At 50.7% G+C, this 18,598-nt stretch overlaps 1 protein-coding gene across 2 annotated transcripts; it reads right to left on the bottom strand.

Moving 5' to 3' along the window:
* Positions 1–9,266: 9,266 nt before the first annotated feature.
* On the bottom strand, positions 9,267–14,152 carry Cabp2 (calcium binding protein 2). 2 transcript variants are annotated; one of them, XM_038344467.1, is made up of 7 exons: positions 12,827–12,883; positions 12,188–12,346; positions 11,495–11,525; positions 10,723–10,857; positions 10,183–10,292; positions 9,919–10,066; positions 9,267–9,398 (listed from the first exon to the last, which is right to left on the bottom strand). In XM_038344467.1, exons 1-7 carry the CDS (start codon positions 12,881–12,883, stop codon positions 9,373–9,375), a joined length of 666 nt encoding a protein of 221 aa, XP_038200395.1. In that variant the 3' UTR covers positions 9,267–9,372. The 2 variants fall into 2 exon arrangements, with proteins under 2 accessions (XP_038200395.1, XP_038200389.1); XM_038344461.1 differs by lacking the exons at positions 12,188–12,346; positions 12,827–12,883 and adding an exon at positions 13,590–14,152.
* Between the last annotated feature and the right edge of the window lie 4,446 nt (positions 14,153–18,598).

The following is an 18,598-nucleotide window of genomic DNA, read 5'->3' as shown; positions in this document are numbered from 1 at the left end:
CTCCTGATCCTCCACCTCCCAAATGCTAGGCATTACAGGCACGTGCCAGAGTTTCTTGCCTTAATATGCCTCAGTTTCCTTATCTGAAACATGGAGACAATGATCCCTGGAAAGTAAACTAGGAAGTGGGCAGAGCAGGGGAGATGAGAGTTAGCCTCGAGTAGATGGAGCTGAGCTGATTGCTCTATCCATTCTTCTAACTTCATCCGCTAATAAAACTACCACCTGGGTCTGGCCATCTAGTCCTGTTTTCTTTAAATTGATTCATTTTTAAATCAAAAAATACTTTATGGGCCGGTTGGTGGTGGTGCACGCCTTTAATTCCAGCACTTGGGAGGCAGAGGCACGTGGATCTCTGTGAGTTTGAGGTCAGCCTGGTCTACAAGAGCTAGCTCCAGGACAGCTAGGGCTCTTACACAGAGAAACCCTGTCTTGAAAAACCTAAATAAACAAACAAACAAGTGAAAATTTAAAAATTATGCATGTGAGTGTTTTGCCTGCATGTATGTCTGCAGAAATGCTGAACCGTCTCCTCAGTCCCCAACCCACTGTTTTACAAACCTCAGATAAGAGGCTGGAGAGATGTCTCTTCAGTTGGGAGCACAGGCTGCCTTCCAGAGGACCCAGGTTAGAATCTAAGCATTCACACAGCTAATAGCCACCTGTAACTGCACTTCCAGTGGACCCAATGCCTGCTTCTGTTCTTAGTGGGCACCAAGCAAACATGTAGTACACAAACATACATTCAGGAAAAGCACACTAGACATGAAAATAAATCTTTTTAAAAACTTATTTTAGAGAGAGAGAGGTTCTCATTATTTACTTCTGGCTAACCCAGAATTTGTTGTATAAACCAGATGGGCCTTGAACTCACAGAGATCCTCTCTGCCTCCTGAGTGCTTGGATTAAAGGCATGCGGCATGTGCCCCAACTCTCAAATACATTTCCTTTTAAAGACTATTAAAAAAACAAACCAGTGTTGGTGATTGCTTTTAATTCCAGCACTTAGGAGATGAAGGCAATGGAAGTTCTGTGAGTTCGAGGCCAGCCTGGTCTACAGAGCTAGTTCCAGGACAGTCAAGGCTACACAGAGAAACCCTGTCTAGAAAACCAAACCAAACCAAACAAACTAACAACTCCCAAAACTTTAAATTAGAAATAATAATGGGGGTTGGGCGGTGGTTGTGCACGCTTTTAATCCTAGCACTCAGGAGGCAGAGGCAGGTGGATCTCTGTGAGTTTAAGGCCAGCCTTGTGTACAAGAGCTAGTTCCCGGACAGGCTTCAAAGCTACAGAGATACCCTGTCTTGAAAAACCAAAAAAAAGAAATAATAATGGGATCAGGCAGTGGTGGCGCACATCTTTAATCCCAGCGTTCTAAAGGCAGAGGTAGGCAGATCTCTGTGAATTTGAGGCCAGTCTGGTCTACAGGAGCTAGTTCCCGGACAGGCTCCAAAGCTACAGAGAAACCCTGTCTCAAAAAAACAAACCAAACAAAATAATAATAATAATAATAGCATTTAATCAATGCCTCTTCAGAATTCCCAGCACTCGGGAGGCAGAGGCAGATGGAGCTCTGTGAGTTTGAGGCCAGCCTGGTCTACAAGAGCAAGTTCCAGAACAGACTCCTACAGAGAAATCCTGTCTCAAACAAAGAATTCTCTAATACATAATTAAAATAAGAACTTGGGCCGGGCGGTGGTGGCGCACGCCTTTAATCCCAGCACTCGGGAGGCAGAGGCAGGCGGATCTCTGTGAGTTCGAGGCCAGCCTGGTCTACAAGAGCTAGTTCCAGGACAGGCTCTAAAAAAGCTACAGAGAAACCCTGTCTCGAAAAACCAAAAAAAAAAAAAAAAAAAAAAAAAGAAAAAAAAATAAGAACTTGGCATGGTGGTGAGTGCTTGTAACCTCAAACGAGGCTGGAGGATCATGAATTAAATCCTGTCTCAAAAAAACTGAAAAATAAAGTGCTGGTCAGGTTACCCAAGATCTCCCCGTAAGTGTGCCAGCAAGACTGCCCTGTGGGACAGACTCCAGTGGGTGGATGGGGGTGTGAGGAGGAGCCACTGTGAAATGTCCTTTGATGAATGTCCCAGTTCCCTCTCCTTTCAAACCCTAAGCCTTCCTGCTTCTCCATTGCTCCATATGTTCATCAGCTGGGCTGACTAATATCCAACAGAACGAAATACCATGGACTGAGTGGTCTAAATCACAGATTAGTTCTGCACAGCTTAGGGGCTAAAAGTCTGAGGTCAGGGTACCAGCCTCGTGGGCTCCTGGTGTGGGCTTTCTTCCTGACCCCAAACAGTGTTTCTAGCTAAGAGCCCTGACTTTTGACCTCTTTAAATTTTTGAGACTTCCTCAGAGACCTACCTCCAGGTTCAGTCACAGTGGGGTCTCAGTGGTGACTAAGGGTTCAGCCAATGAGTTTCAGGGAACACACAAACATTCAGTCCTTTTAACACCTGTGTTTGGGGCAGTGACAATTCGACTGAGGGAGTCCTTGCTGAGGAATACAATGTCTGAAGGACGGTAGAGCAGACAGTTGTGGCCCACCCAAAGAGCAGACTCTGCTCACGTGGGGGAAGATGGCAAAGCCCCTTGGCCAGTTTGTCAAGGGCACCCTTCCCCAGGCCTGGAATTGTACATGCATGTGTGCATGCGTGTGTGTGTGTGTGTGAGTGTGTGTAAGTACAGGTGAGTGCAGGTGACTGAGGAGGTCAGAAGAGGCTGTCAGATCCCCTAGAGTTGGAATTCCAGGTAGTTGTGAGTCATACCACACGGGTGCTGGGGATTGAACTCAGGTCCTCGGGAGCAGTGGGCACTCTTGACCCCTGAGACATCTCTCCAGTCCCTTTCAAAATTTTTTTTCTTTTTTTGAGACAGGATTTCTCTGTGTAGTTTTGGAGCCTGTCCTGGAACCTGCTTTGTAGACCAGGCTGGCCTTGAACTCACAGTGATCCACCTGCCTCTGCCTCCCAAGTGCTAGAATCAATTTTTAAAAATATTATATTTTGTTTATTTATTGTGTGTGTGGGTGCGCGTGCCATGGGGCATGTGTGATCGGAAGACAGCTCAAGGTGCAGGCACCTGTTCACGTCTTCTACCTTATGGGTCCCAGAGAACAGGCTCAGGTTGTCAGCTTGGCAGGAAGTACCTCCACCCACTGAGCCATTTTGCTGATTTCTATTTCTGTATATTTCTCCCATTTTATGTTTGTAAAGTTTTAGGGATGTATAGTTGGCTTGGACACTAAAGGCTAAGCTCACAACCCCCACCTTATGTTTGTAAAGATTTTTTTGTTTTGTTTGTTTGTTGTTTGGTTTTTCGAGAGAGGTTTTCTCTATGTGTCCCTAGCTGTTCTGGAATTCACTCTGTAGACCAGGCTGGCCTCAAACTCACAGAATCCACCTGCCTCTGTCTCCTGGGTGCTGGGATTAAAGGCATGCGCCACCTCCACCCAGCCAAGTAACGTTTTATAGTAGAATGTTGAAAAAAATGAATGGATGAGCAAGGAGCCGCCTCTTCACCCTTGTGAGAGAACCGCCCCTCATCCCTTGTTACCGTTGGCAGCAGCAGCTCTCTGCACAGTTGGTGGGCAGGCAGAATAGCACAGCCCCTGCAGAAGGTCACTCGGCAACTTCTTCCAAAATTATAGTCGTACTACATGATCCAGAAAATGTATTTCTGAGTGTTGACCAGGCTGACTTGAACATGTCTGTGCCCCCAAGGCAGGCGCACCTGACCGTCTATGGCCGTTTATGACCGCCAGCAGTGTAAATGTGCTTTCTGCTCATTGTTTGTCAGCTTTTCACGGCTCTGCCATTGGAGGAAGGCTTCACGTGTTTCATGGTTTCGGGTTTCAGTTCTTGGTGTTTTGACCCTGGGTGGGGCCTATGTCAGAGGACACCTGATCACATCCTGGATGTGAGAATCAAAAAGGCGAATGGCTCAGGAACAGTGCCCACATGTCTGGGTCCATGGTCCTGCCACAGCCAGGGGCTTTGTGGACACCCATGGCCCGTGTTGCCACCAAAGGCCACAACTATAACCAGTGTCTGGGCTTTCACTTGTGGTCATGTAGGTGTCCACGGGTCACCGCTGGAGCCATGCTGATCTGGGTGGCCTGTGCTGCCACCAAGGGCCATGCTGTCGTTCAGGCCCAAGCTGGGTCTGGGTGTGTCGTTCAGCTGCAGCTGGGGTCTGTGGCCCATGTCACCCCAGGGGGCCATAGGAACCATGTGTGATGAAATCAGAGAGCCCTGCTGAGCTGGCCCCACCCTTCCCTGGTCCTGGACACTGCAGGAAGAGAGCTGGCCCTGTCACAGGAGAGCTGACCCCCGCACTTGGGAGAAATGGCCTCACCCCTCACCAGGCTGAGGGAGTACTGATCCTGATGGCATGGGTCACTCCTCCCTGCCCCGACGCCCCACCACCTGAGGCCGGTGGCCGCAATGGCCCTGGGTTGGCCATCTAGGACCTGCTGGAGCTTGTGAAGGGACTGGTGCTGTGGAAGGCTCTCCATGACTTAGGGCAGCCTCGGGATATCCCAGAGGAGTTCCGGTGCGGATCCAGTGGTGACGGTGAACCAGAAACCAGAGGCCTTGAACCAGACCAGTGACTCACTGTTATTCTTTTGGTCCCCGCCCCTTTCCACGCCCACTCCCAGCGACCTCTGGTCTCTTGGAGTCATCCTGAATCTCTTCCCTCTCTCTCTTCTCACTGCCCCCCTTTTGCGTGTGCACACGCGCCCTCTCTCTCTCTCCCTCTCTCTCTCTCTCCCTCTCTCTCTCTTGTTCTCTCTCTCTCTCTTTCTCTCCCTCTCTCTCTCTCTCTCTCTCTTGCTCTCTCTCTCTTTTTCTCTCTATCTCTCTATCTCTTTCTTTTTCCTCCCTCCCTTGACCCGCACTGTCGAGCACCCCCTTCCTTAATAAATAATCCTCCCACGCACGTGGTCGCGTCCTGGGTCTCCCTTCCTCCGGCTCCGCGATACACCCCACGCCAAAAAGAAGAACAACACTCACTGTGATCAACATTTGCTAGTAGAGCTGATTGGACAAAAGGGTGACGCGTGGCTCCCAGTGCCACCAGGACGAATGAGGAGGTGTTGGAGAGGCAGGAAAGATGGAGGAGCGAAGAGATTTTTGTTTTGTTTTGTTTCTCTTTTGTTTGTTTGCTTGCTTTGTTTTGTTTTAGTTTAAAATTTAAAAATTTTTCTTTGGGGGGGTTAGGAGAGGACTTGGGGGGATTATTAGGATGCATGATGTGACATTCCCAAAAAATCAACAAGGAAATTATTATTTTTTAAATATTTATTTTTTATTATGTATACAATATTCGGTCTGTATGTATGCCCTCAGGCCAGAAGAGGGCACCAGACCCCATTACAGATGGTTGTGAGCCACCATGTGGTTGCTGGGAATTGAACTCAGGACCTTTGGAAGAGCAGGCAATGCTCTTAACCTCTGAGCCATCTCTCCAGCCTCAGGAAATTATATTAAAAAAATAAAAGGACTAGTGCCCAGTGACCTCACCTTAGGTGGCGACACATCCTAGAACTTCCGTCACGCCTGGTGAGCAGTGCCGTGAGCTTGGGGAACCGAACCTTCAACAAACACCTGGCCCTTTGGGGAGACAGCCAGGTTCAGACTTTACAGGTGGTGTGTGGTACACTCCTGTAATCCCAGAGCTTGGCAGGAGACTGAGGATCATTGCTGTGAGTCTGAGGCCAAGCTGGGCTACAAAGCCAGACTCTGTCTCACGAATAATTTACAAACTAAAACACCCTTCACCAGGTGACTAGGAGCAGCTGGGTTTAGTGGCACACACCGTTAATCCAGCACTCAGGAGGCAGAGGCAGGCAGAACTCTGAGTTTGAGCACAATCAGATCTACATAGAAAGTTCGAGGAGAGCCAGAGGTGCATAGACAGACTGTTTAAAAAAAAACGTAACTAGATGAATTAACTGTGGTGTATTCATAAAATGTAATATTATTTAGCAACAAATAGAAATCATATATCTAGCATAAAATGAAATAGATAAATCTCTTTAATTTTAATTATTTTATATTTACTGGTGTTTTGCCTACATGTATGTCTGTGCACTGCATGCATGCCTGATGCCCTCTGAGGGCAAGAACAGGATGAGACTGGAGTTACAGATCATTTGAGCCTCCATATGGTGCTGAGGACTGAGCCTGGGTCGTCTAGAGGAGCAGCCAGTGAGAGCTCTTAGCTGCTGAGCCTTCTCTCTCCAGCCCCATACAATGGCATAGATAAATCTTAAATGCATGGTGCTAAGTGAAAGAAATGCCTGATAAAGCCACAGCATGGATGATTCCGATTGTGCAGCATGCTAGAAAAGGGAAATTACCCAAAGACTGACAGGAGACTAGCTGTCGAGCTTAAGGAAGGGTCTGGGGGTGGGGCAGGGTCAGCAAGTCTAGGCAGTGTTTTCAGAAGAGTGAACCATTTCATATGATTCTACCAGGGTGACTAGAAGACACTGAATATTTGTCAATAAGTAGACGTCAGTGTGCATACATTTTAAAAGTCCATCTAGCAGGGCAGTGGTGGTCCAGGTCTTTAATCCCAGCACTCCAGGGGCACAGGCAGGTGGACATCTGAGTTCAAGGCCAGCCTGGTCTACAGAGAGAGTTCCCGAACATCCAGGGCTACCCAGAGAAACCTCAGCCCTCCCTACCTCTCAAAAGAACAAAAAACAAACAACAAACAACAAAAACCCAAAGTTCATCTAGGAAGTCAGCAAGCCGAGAATCTAGTTGTTTCACAGACACAGAAGGAACGCCACTTTGGGAGTGGACCACTGCTGACCTAGAAGGCCAAGGGCCAAGGCAGTGAGCATGCTCCCAGGGACGCATAAATTAGCAACTGGGAAACCCAGGCTCACAAACAGGCCACCCGCACAGCATAGACCTAATGTTCGCTCCCCTCCTGACCCTGACCCAGACCCACTCCAACTGGGATCTTTTGGGACATCTGGACTAGAGGCCTTTTTGTGGTGGGGGGCACATATGACCTCTGGGGATCCAGAACACTTTTAGTGTTAGGAGACACGCTGTGACTAAGACCTTCTCTGGTGGCCTTCACCATCCACCCACAGAGGCTTGGGTGGGGCTTGGGGGACAGTGGGCAGCGGACCCTGCCTGCTTTCCCCTCGATTGTGGTGGCTGCCACCCCCCAGTTCCTGCAGAGACATCTCACGGGTGATGCCATCTGTGTCGGCGTCTGGAAAAGCCACGGGACTGGGGCTATAGGCTTGGCAGCAGGGATCACTTAATTGAGGATTAAGGATTAATTGGGATCTGCAAGATGGGTGGGCCTGAGGCTGCTGAAGCCAGCCCTGGCACCTCAGAGTGCAGATTCCAGGCTGCTGCTGGGGGAACTGGGGTGCCTGCATGTTCCACCTTAGACCACCTTGCGAGGACCAGTGTGCTCCCAACACCTTGGTATTTCATTTTATTTATTGTGTGTGTGAGTCAGAGGTTGGCAGCCAATGTCTTCCCCAATCACACGCCTCCTCTTCAATATTATTATCATAAGAGACTCTATGTAGTCCTGCCTTAGAACTCCCTATGTAGACCAGGCTGGCCTCAGACTCACAGAGATTTTCCTGCCCCAGTCTCCTAAATGCTGGGATTAAAGGCGTGTGCCACCATGCCTGGTTCTCTCACTGAATCTGCAGCCCCTGTTTTGGTAGGCTGGCTGGGATTAATGGTGTGGATCCCCATACCCACTGCTCTTCTTCCACTTTTTGAGTCAGGGTCAGGCTAGCCTCAGACTCTTGGCCTTCCTACCTCAGCCTCCTGAGTGCTGGTTATAGGTGTACGTCACTGCCTCCTGCTCTGCCTGAATCTTGATCTCGGGCTTCTCAGTTTCTCGACCTGAGAGTGTTAAATTAAAATGCCTCAACAAACCGGTTGCTGTGGTACACACCTTTAATCCCAGCACTCAGGAGGCAGAGGCAGGTGGATCTCTGTGAGTTTGAGGCCAGCCTGGTCTACAAAGTGAGTTCCAGGACAGTCAGAGCTACACAGAGAAACCCTATCTCGAAAAACAAAACAAAACAAAAAAACAAAAAACAAAACTAACCAATCAAACAACAACAAAAACATCCAAAAAACAAAAATGACATTGAATGGAGACCTACAGCTTCCCAGCAGCCAAGAGCTGTGAAGGCTCTTTGTGTAGAAATCTGAGTGTCTAGTAGAGTGAAGACTTAGGTTAGGGATACTAGTAAAGGACAGCTAGTTAGGGCAGGAAGGTCCTGATTCCTGCTAGGAAGGAAGGACCTATGCTCTATGCTGACCTAAAAGACCCCCAACCCAGACTGTCCATTAGATGAGCCTTGAAATGGGCAGGGCTGACCAGTCCTAGTCCCTTCCCACTGTGCTCAGAAAGTGCTGGGGGTTCCCGGAGGAAAGAAATCCAGCTGGGCAGTGGTGGCAAAAGTCTTTAATCCCAGCACTCAGGAGGCAGAGGCAGGTGGATCTCTGTGAGTTCAAGGAACTGGTTACAAAACAAGTTCCAGGAGAGCCAGGGCTGTCTCGGAAAACAAAAACAATCAAACAAACAACAAAAAAAGAAGTCCTAGCTATCAGACAGAGGTGCAGGGTGGAGGTGTGTGCTTCTACCAGCTACCATCCTCCTGGAAGCTCTGAGGAATGCTACTTCCAGGCTGTGGCAGTAATACATGTATGACAGAGCTGGGAGAAGGGCTCTGTCCTGGGGATCTTCAAGCACAGAACTCAGAAGCACTGATGTGTGCATGTACATATGTGTGTGTGTGCACACGCACATGCACATGTTCCTCTCTGTGTGTGGTTTTTGTTTTTGCTTTTGAGACAAAATCTCCCTAGGTAGCCCTAGCTGGCCTGGAACTCACTTTGTAGACCAGACTGGCCTCAAACTCAGAGATTCATCTGCCTCTGTCTCCTGAGAGCTGGGATTAAAGGTGTGCACCACCATGCCTAGCTCAGAGATACCTTTTATCACTTGCTTTGGACTGGACGCAGGATCCAGAGAGAAAGAAGAGGGGATCTCCATACCCCCTGACCTCACAATTGAGGTAACCTGTGGTTGGCAGGCCAGCTCCAGGGGTTGACTTTTGGGGTGACATGCCAGACCGCCAGGATAAGCGAGTAGGGAAAACTCTCCACAAGCTGGAAAATGCTTTATTGTCAGAGAACCAGGGAGAGCTAAGGGTGGTGACAGGAGAGGGCACTGTGCCCAGGCATGGGTGGGAGGAGGCACACAGTCTGATTCGTAATGAGTTTCCAGGAATACATGGGATCCTCTGCGGCTCAGAGGCTGTGGTCCTCCAGGCTGGTCCACTCCAGCTTCTATACAGGCTCACCGAGACATCATCCGAACAAATTCTGCCAGGACAAGGGCAAGGATTCAGGTCTGCCCTCCTGACCCCATTTGGGATTGGCAGATCTGCCTGCCCAAGAGTGGGCTAGAGTGGGCTTGAGGAGACCTTCAAAGGCATCTGAGAACCAGGAAGAGGGGCCTCAGCTGCCCAGATTACAATCTTGGCTCTCCCTATTTCCTTATCCTAAGTAAGCACTTTAGCTATCCTAAGAATTGACACAGATTCCTTCTCTCGCCAGTAGGGAGTATAATAGCCCTGCCTCCTTGATCCTCCAATAATGTTTAACCCGGATCTGTTTAGGTCAGAGTTTCTCAACCTTCCTGACACTGTGACCCTTTAATACAATTCCTCATGTTGTGGTGACCCCGTCCATAAAATTATTTCCATTGTTACTAATTTTGCTATTGTTATGAATCCTAATATAAATATCTGATATGCAACCCCAAAGGGGTCAAGGCCCACAAGTCAAGAACTGCTGGTTTAGAATCTTCAGGGCATATTCAGCTAGACAGGGGAGGTGTTACCTTCAAAGTCAACCAAGCCATCTCCATTGAGATCGATGTCTCGGAGTATCTCATCTACCTCCCTCTGGCTGAGGCGTTCCCCCAGCAGAGCCTTGAGAGCTGCCCGGAGCTCCCCCACGCTGATGCAGCCATCTCCATTGGTGTCAAACTGTGGCAGCATCGATGGGGGTATGGGGTCACTGACTGAGTCCCACATCCACTCAGCCCTTAACTCCTGCAACCTCACAGTCTCACCCATCCTCCACCCCTCCCACCCCAGCGCACCTCCCGGAAGGCGTCTCGAAGCTCCCTCACGCCAATCATATCCGCAGTCTCTGCCAACAGCTTGGGACCCATCAGCTCCACAAAATCTTCAAAATCCACCTTCCCACCACCTGAGGGTGCATTCATCCATGAAAGACCCCGGCCTACCACCTGACCTGCCTTCCCCAGCCCACCATCTTCACTCTGGCCCCTAGTCCCCTCCTTCATGGCACTGGATGGGCTCTCATCCCTGGGTACCAGAGGCTGCATCATCTGTAGCTATTGGTGAGAATCATCCTCACACAGGTTCTTAAGACTCACTGTTCTTTCCCGAGCCTGCTGTGGACAAAGACTTTACCTCTCTGAGCTTCAGTAGCTATTGGTAAACGGGGGTGGGGGAGGAGGGATCGTGTCATCCTCTCCACTCTCCTAGTAGATTCTTAGGAGGCAGCGCTCCCTTTAATGACAGTTATGCCCTGTGCTCTTGGGACAGCACATGCAGCTACCTCAGGTCTGGGCCGGGGCTGAAGTACGGGGGTGGGGTGGGTATGAGGCACCTACTGATCTGCTGTGATATTTCAATGAGCTCCATCTCCGTGGGCATGTAGCCCAGCGTCCGCATGCAGGCACCCAGCTCCCGGTAGCCGATGTAGCCATCCCGGTCTCGGTCAAACTCCTGGAAGGCGACCTGCAGCTCTGCCGGGCAGAGTGAGCTTAGTCCTTTCCAAAACTCTCCCTGGCTGCCAGCTGGGACCAGCCCATCTGTCCCCTTTGTTCCAGTCCCTTCTTGCTCTTAAACCTCAGTTCCTATTTGCTGTCTAAGGGCTTTTGCACATATGGTCTTAAAATTCTGTTCTCTCATGGAATGTTTGGGAAGCATCTACTATGTGTCAATTATTAAAAAAGAGAAGGGAGAGGGGGAGGGGAGGAAAGCTAGAAAAGCTATGAGCTCAGGGAGACTCCGACTCCAGGGAGGCTTCCCTGCTCATTTCTTCCTCTCCAGCCCTACACAGCTGCCACTATAGCTATCTCCAGAAGGCGGGGCCTTATCTATTGGCTAGCAGTGCTTCCTGGTTCTCAGTGAGGGGCCAGGCCCACAGTGGGCAGCCAGGAAGTTGCCAGGCAGATGGACAAATACGAAAGAGGCCCTTGACCAGGGTGGTCACAAGGGGTTGGCAGCAGAAGAAGGGAGGGTTTGCCATCCCTCCCTGCCCAGTCTCACCCCATAACCTTCTTACCCTTCCTGGGCCCTGCAGAGGCCCCAGCCCCAAACCTCCTCTTCTAATCTCCATCCATGCCCCACCTCAACTAGCCCTTCCTTTGAACTCTTTACCTTCGATCTCCTCTGGTCTCAGCTCCCGGTCCTGCAGGCACAGATGGCTTAGGGATTCCTTGGCACACCCAGGCCTCAGCACCTTCCTTCTGTTTCTTGGGGTTCATCATGCAGCCCACACCACAGCATACCAAGGGCCGCGACTTATTCTGCCCATTCCTGCTCACCTGCCTGGGTGTCTTGGGGTTCCCTTTTCCTGTAAACCTGCCCTCAGGACCCCTGTTCCCACACTGTCTTCTGAGGTACATAGCTCCTTTTGACAGAGGTAGATCCCTGGGTCAGACAGAACCTCATACGCAACCCAGCTGTCCTCAATGTCACTGCAAGTCTGCTTTGCCCACTGTCCCTCTCCTGAGAACCCTGCCACCTCCAGCCATCTTCCCTTGGAAGTACTTACTTTTCTATTTTTGTAGCACTGAAGGCATAACCCTGGTCTTGCTAAAGGCAAGTGCACTGTCACTGGGCTGCACCCCCAACCCTTGGGTGGCTGTTTCTCTGGGTCCCTACCCACCCCCATGCCTGGCATGGCTCTAAGGGCTCCCTGAACTCTTGTTCTGGAGCTACCACTCTGGCCCCAACCCCAGAGTTGCGTGTCTATCCTCTGACGTCCTCTCCGGCCTCTCCCTCCTATTCAGGGAGCGATGAGGCGAAGGGACCCGGGCAGCAGGCTGGCAAAGGAGTGACTGTACATACGAACTGGGTGGCGGCGATGCTGGGTCGAAGGAAGATGCAGGCTGGCCCCACCAGGCTGCCAAGTACCGAGTAGCCCTGGGTGCCCTCCTGCTCCTCAGCTCTGGGGCTAGGGCCGGGACTGGGGCTCCCTAGGGGGGCTCCAGGCCACTGCCAGTGTTCCTGTGGCAAATTCAGCCATAAGCCGAAGCAATGCCCCCCCACCCTCCTCAGCCCCTCTCCAGCTCCGTTCTCTGGAGCCCAGCCCCTGGCAGAGGGGGCGGGGCCTCTGAGTACGCAAGCCCCATTAACTCTCTAAGATGGAAAGTTTCACCCATAAGAGGTGAGGACCTTGCCCAGGTCTTTGAGGAAACCTGTGGCCTCTAACTCTGATCACACTGGCCAAGGCTGAGAGAGTAGGGCCTGCCCAGAACCGGCAGCTGGACTATCAACTTAGCAGGGGAGTCCCAGCCAAAATCAGAGGGGCTGTTTGTCCAGGAAAATATCTCCTGGAAGAAAAGCGTACAGATGTCCCCTCCATCTCCCCTGGAGCCCACGGCCCACTCTAATCCAGCCCAGTACTCCTAGGTCTCTGGCTACTGCCTGCCCAACACATGGGGCCACCCAGGTTTCTGGTCTTAAGTTTCCCCTTCATCTTCCTACCTTAGGCCTCTGGCGCCAGGGCCGCTTGGCACAGTTCCCCATGGGTCCCTGAACCATGCCAGGCCCTGAGTTCTGGGAGGATGCTGTGGATTCTGCCAGCCACCTGCTGTTTCCAGGGACAGCCTGGGAGCACTGGAGAGGATTTTCCTGGGGTTTTGTGGGCAAGATCAGGGGCGGGTGGGCAGGCGGGGGGCCCTGGGCCCGGGGCTTGGGCCCTAATCCAATCCCGGATTATCTCAGAGAATCTCTGCAAGTAGGGGGGTACTCAGAGTCAAGGCCCCCTAGAAGGCACAGCCTCCTGGAACTTCCTCAGGAGGGTCTTCTGAACACCGCCCAGCCCTTCTCCTCTTAGCCTTGCACTAATCTCCCCAATCAGCACCTTCAGAATCAGGCTTGGATCCCCACGGAAGGAGCTGGCACCCCATGCCTGGGTCAGCTGGAGCCCAACTCTCTCAGAGTGGCACCTGGGGACTGGAAGATGAAGTCCTCAAAGAGAGAGCCTACCAGCTTTTACCTTTGGCCAGTCTGAAGTCTGCGGCCAGGACCCTGTCTCCATTCAGGGCCCTTTCACCCTGTAATTGGACCAGTGCTCGATACCTTACATAAGACATCACTCTGGGTACTGGATCCCTTAGTATCCACAGAGATGGGTCCCCCAGCTTCTTCTCAGCCCTCTGGTCACCTGTGTGTGAACTTGGCCCTGGGTCTGTCTTATATCCAGCTGGGATGTGGGATCCCCTAAAGGACAGTTCCTGCCCCTTACCTGCCCATAGGCAGCCTGCACCTGGGCCTCCAGCTCACGGAGGAGGGCCCTCCTGCGGGCAGTGGGGCTGGCTAGGTCCTGGCTGGGTCCTGGAGTGTCTGTGGAGGGGCTGGAGTCCCCTTCAGGGAGGCTGCCATCTGCCGGGCCCTCAGGCAGGGCCATGGCCCTGGGTGTAGTACCTTTTCTGTTCCTGCTGGGGCTGGTTGACCTGCAGGAAGGAAGCTCAGAGGGAGGTGTGGATACGGTTTCCCTTTTGGTTCTGGGGATTAGTAGAGCCCAACTCCCCTAAAGTCACTATCTTCTTCCATTGCCCCTTACTTAGCCCATCTCTGAAATCTTCACCTTCCTCCTATACTGCTTTCCGGCCTTCACAGACTGCACCCTAGGTCTCCTTGCTGACCCAGGTGGCTAGGCTCCCAAGTTGATGGGCCTCCTTCAGCCCCCATGTCCTGCTGGCACATCTCTAGCTGGTGGTCTGAGCATGTTCCGTATCCTGCTCATTCTCCATCTGTTCTGTCTTAGTCTAGCAGTGTTCCCATGACCCTCAGGCCCTCTCTGTATGGCTTGACCTTTCTCCGTTCCCCTCAGCCCCCCCACATCGCTCTCCTCAGCCCCTGTCTGCTCCCCTTGTCCCTTTCATTGATGCCAGAGGCTCTTTCTCACTTGCTTTGTCTGTCTGCCCTTCCTACTCTTTTACTCCAAGATTCTGGAAAAGCATTGCCACCTGCTTCGCCCTCCCCCATCTGGACCCCAGGACACCTCTGTTTCAGCCTCTGTCTCCCCACCTCCTCTGCGAACCTCTCCAGTGACCTTCAAGTTCTTCTCAAGGAACAAGGGTGGAGATGCCACAAACCCCTTCTCCCTTGCCACACCCCAGACACTCACCACGCAGCTGCTTAGGCCTCACTTTCAGAATGAGGTCAGCTGTGGCCTGCTGGTCTGCTGCAGGCCCCTCATGATTTATTCACCTGCCCTCTGCACCAGCCTTTGTCCTCGGGAACCAGATCCCACGCCATGTCTGCCATCTGAGCTGGCGACTCTATCATCCACTCACCGACTCGCTTGCAAGCATCAAGGCCAGGGGAGGGGGAAAGAGAGAGGCTGGGCCTCTAGGTCACTCAGTAGAGTGATTGTCTAGTATGTAGAAAGACCCTGGCCTCAATTCCCAGTACCGAATAAACCAGGCATAGTGGTGTACACCTGTAAAACACCCAGGAATGGAGGTGGAAGAATCCAAAGTTTAAGGTCATCCTTGGCTACATAGTGAGTTCTAGACCAGCCTGGGTGACATGAAACCACCTTGGTGTCTAGTCCCAGGCTGGGACCACATAACAGACCCCACCTGCCCTAAGAACTCCCGGTTCGGGTGACTTTAACTCAGACAAGGCCCCCCAAACAGTCTGTTTGTGATTGGGAACACCTACCTAGGCAGGGAAGAGGAACACTTGGATCTAGGCTGTGTCTACTAGTGTCAATCTAGACCTGGTTGAGGCTAACAGTCATCAACAGTGACCCGGCAGTGTCTGGGTGCTTACGTAGCATTGGGCAGAGCCCTCAGGAGGCAGGCAAGGGCATCAGTGCCCTCTGAGGAAGGTATGGGCAGCAACAGATGGGGGCATCAGAGGGTGGTGTTGGTTAAGGATCAGCTCTGAACCCTTTGATCCTGGGAGCAGGCAGCCAGCCTCACTTCTGGAAATTTTGAGTTGGTAGGAGCAACACCTCCAGCAATGTAGGACTACAGTTGATGGGAAATACAAGGAGAGTCCCAAAGACTGTCAGAGAGAGGCCTTGCGTGCTTGAAGACAAGGTGTCTGGGAGCAGGTGGCCTACGCAATGAGGGAACTCTGAACACAGCCTAGAGGAAGTTCTGAGATCTGAGACAGGCCAAGCCTGAGAGGTGTGTGGACTCTGGCCAGGCGGTCAAAGTTGGGAAGGGCTTGTTATTGTTCACAGTGACTCAGCAAGTGGCTCTTCAGTCCCTCTGAGCCAGGCAAGGCCATCCTTGAAAGCATCCTCCTGTTCTGCAAGAGGGGCTGCCAGGGCTGGGTCCCCGGGGGAAGATCTTTGCCTCCTGCCCCTCTTTTCATTGTTTTATTTCATTGATTAAACCCAGGGCCTCAACGTGCTAGGCAAATACTCTATCAACAAGCTCTGTGTCCAGCCATTTCTCTTCTCCCCTCCCCCCCTTTTACTTTCTCCTTTCCTTTTGTCAAACACCTGGGATTGTAGGCATGCACCACTCAGTGATTTCTCCAGAACTCACTCTGTAGACCAGGTTGGCTTTCAATTCAAAGAGATCTGCCTGCCTCTGCCTCCTGAGTGCTAGGATTAAAGATGTGCACCATCACACATATCTGGCTTATGTGGCTTATTTATTTATTTTTTTGAAGCTGACTCTCACGTAGCCCAGGTGCCCTTGAATTCTCTATGGAGTGGAGGATGGCCTTGAACCTCTGAACCTTCTACTTCCACCTCCAGAATGCTAGGAGTACAGGCAGGAGCCATCATGCCTGGTTTATTTATTTATTTTTAATATTTATTTATTTATTTATTTATTATATATACAATATTCTGTCTGTGTGTATGCCTGCAGGCCAGAAGAGGGCACCAGACCCCATTACAGATGGTTGTGAGCCACCACGTGGTTGCTGGGAATTGAACTCAGGACCTTTGGAAGAGCAGGCAATGCTCTTAACCTCTGAGCCATCTCTCCAGCCCCTGGTTTATATGGTGCTGGGGATTGAGTTCGGGCCAGCTTTATTCATGGCAAACATTTTACCAAGTGATCTGCATCTCCAGCCCTATACAATGGAGTTGTTTTCAGCCATAGTTAGAAAGTATTGATACATACCAAAAACGTGGATAGATTGTGGGAAAATGCTATGCTAAATGAAAGGTGCCAGAAAGACAAAAGATGACTACTGTCTGGGTCCTTTCATATGACACATCAGAAAAGGGAACCGCCGGTACCCTGGTGATGTGGAGTCACTGCTAATGGGGACTTTTGGCTCAATAACAATGTTCTGGACTTGGACAGTGGTGACAATTACTCAATGCTGAATACAATAAAATACCCAGAGCATTCATTATATACAGGTGAGTTTTACATAAATCAAAGCTGTATGTCTGTAAATTGCCCTAGAAACAGGTGTGGATAGACACACAGTCTGGAAGTTGGGGATGGACAGAGAGAGCTTGGCCCATTGACATGTCAAGGATATGCTTCTGGGACCCACAAGAGGAGGCCCTGGGGTGATCCCAGAGCCAGATCAAGTCTGGGTTTGTAGAACCAAAGGACTGTGATCTCAGGCAGTCGCATGGAACTCTGTAATGCAGGGGTTCTCAGCCTTCCTAATGCTAAGACCCTTTAGTATAATTCCTCATGCTGTGGTGATTCCCACCATAAAATTATTTTTATTGCAACATCATAACTTTTTTTGCTAGTTATAAGTCATTATGTAATGTAAATAGCATACCCTCAGGTTGAGAACCACTATTCTAACAATACTACATAGTCTGATAACCAAGTCTTTAATACATAGACCTTTGGGGTCACCTATTTAAACTATAGCACCTGCTTTCCAAAGTCTGTGATGCTTCTACATAATGAAGGAATGTCTGGCAGACACAATGTTCCATCTGCATAATGGCAACAAGCCTATCTCCCTCCCTTCCTCCTTAACTTCTTCCCAGGGTTGCATGGGAGATGAAATGAGATTGTCTATGAAAGCTCTTAGTAAGCGGCTCGTGCAGGGCAGATGTTCCTCCAGCTGTGAGCCAGGGATGAGAGCCCAGCTCTGGCACCACCTCCTGCACTTGCTCCCAGCCTCACAAAGCTGAGGGCTCATGGGAGAGGAAGTGCTTCCCAAACAAGAGCCTTGGCTGTTGGGGTTCTCTTGATTGGGGTAATTTTGGTTCTTCCAAGTGCTAGGTGGATAGTTCCGCACCTCCAGTTTCCTCGTGGCTCTGACCTACTGAGAGTCTCCCTTGAGGGACACGGTGGAGGGGGTGCTGGCTAGAGTCCTGGGCATGCCATAGGCCGGAACTTCCCTGTGTGGTTTGTCCTGTTCATCTCTGCCCCCAACCCTGGCCTGTGTGGAAAGGGCACAGGACACACAGACTCGGGAAGTGGTTTGGAGACTCCATGCTGGAGGCACAGGATGTTCTCCTTCAACCTTGCTGAGTTTTGTGGGAAAACCAGCCAGAGCTACATAGTGAGATCCTCAGAATAAATAGATGAAAACTCATCTCAAAAACTATAAAAAGCAACAAGTCATGGGAGAAACTTGGGCTTCCAGTTCCACCGACCAGCATCTTCCACAGGCAGAAACTGAAGGGTAGGGATGTAGTGAGAACTGAAAAGGGCAACGTAGGCATCCAGAGGGGGAACCAGCACAAGGAATACATGGCAGAAAGGAACGAAGTTGAGTTTGTCTGCACACTCCTTTGGGCTGATGAGGTTTGAGCTCAAGGAATTAGTTTCCTAGGCTTGGGAGATAAGATAGCTCTGTCTGCCAGCTGCTTGCCTTGCAAACACAAGGACCTGACTTGAACCCCCAGGACCCACATAAAACAACAAAAGGCAGAATATATGATGAAGAAAGGGTCCTCGGGGCTCACTGGCCAACCAGGCTACCCTGCTCCAGGCAGTGAGACCAGCACTTCTGTTCAGAAAAGCTGATGGCAGGAAAGACACCAAGGTTGCCCTCCAAGCTACATACACACTCTACATACAATAAATCATACATGCACCACATGTAACATGCACCACACACACATATACACATGCCACACACATACACACATTTATATATATATACACCATACACACATACACACACATCACACACCACACATACATAAATGCTTACAACGCAAATACACACACCCTACACCTGCACATGTACACGTGCACATACATGCAAACATACACATACATGCATAAACACTCAAATTTGTTTCTCACCTTTAAGCAGAAAGGGAGGAAGGGAGGGAGGGAGGAATCCTTA

The sequence above is a fragment of the Arvicola amphibius genome, chromosome 1 (assembly GCF_903992535.2).
Source record: "Arvicola amphibius chromosome 1, mArvAmp1.2, whole genome shotgun sequence".
Taxonomy (NCBI): domain Eukaryota; kingdom Metazoa; phylum Chordata; class Mammalia; order Rodentia; family Cricetidae; genus Arvicola; species Arvicola amphibius.
The sequence above is the reverse complement of the archived record's forward strand: the minus strand, read 5'-3'. Positions and strand labels throughout refer to the sequence as shown.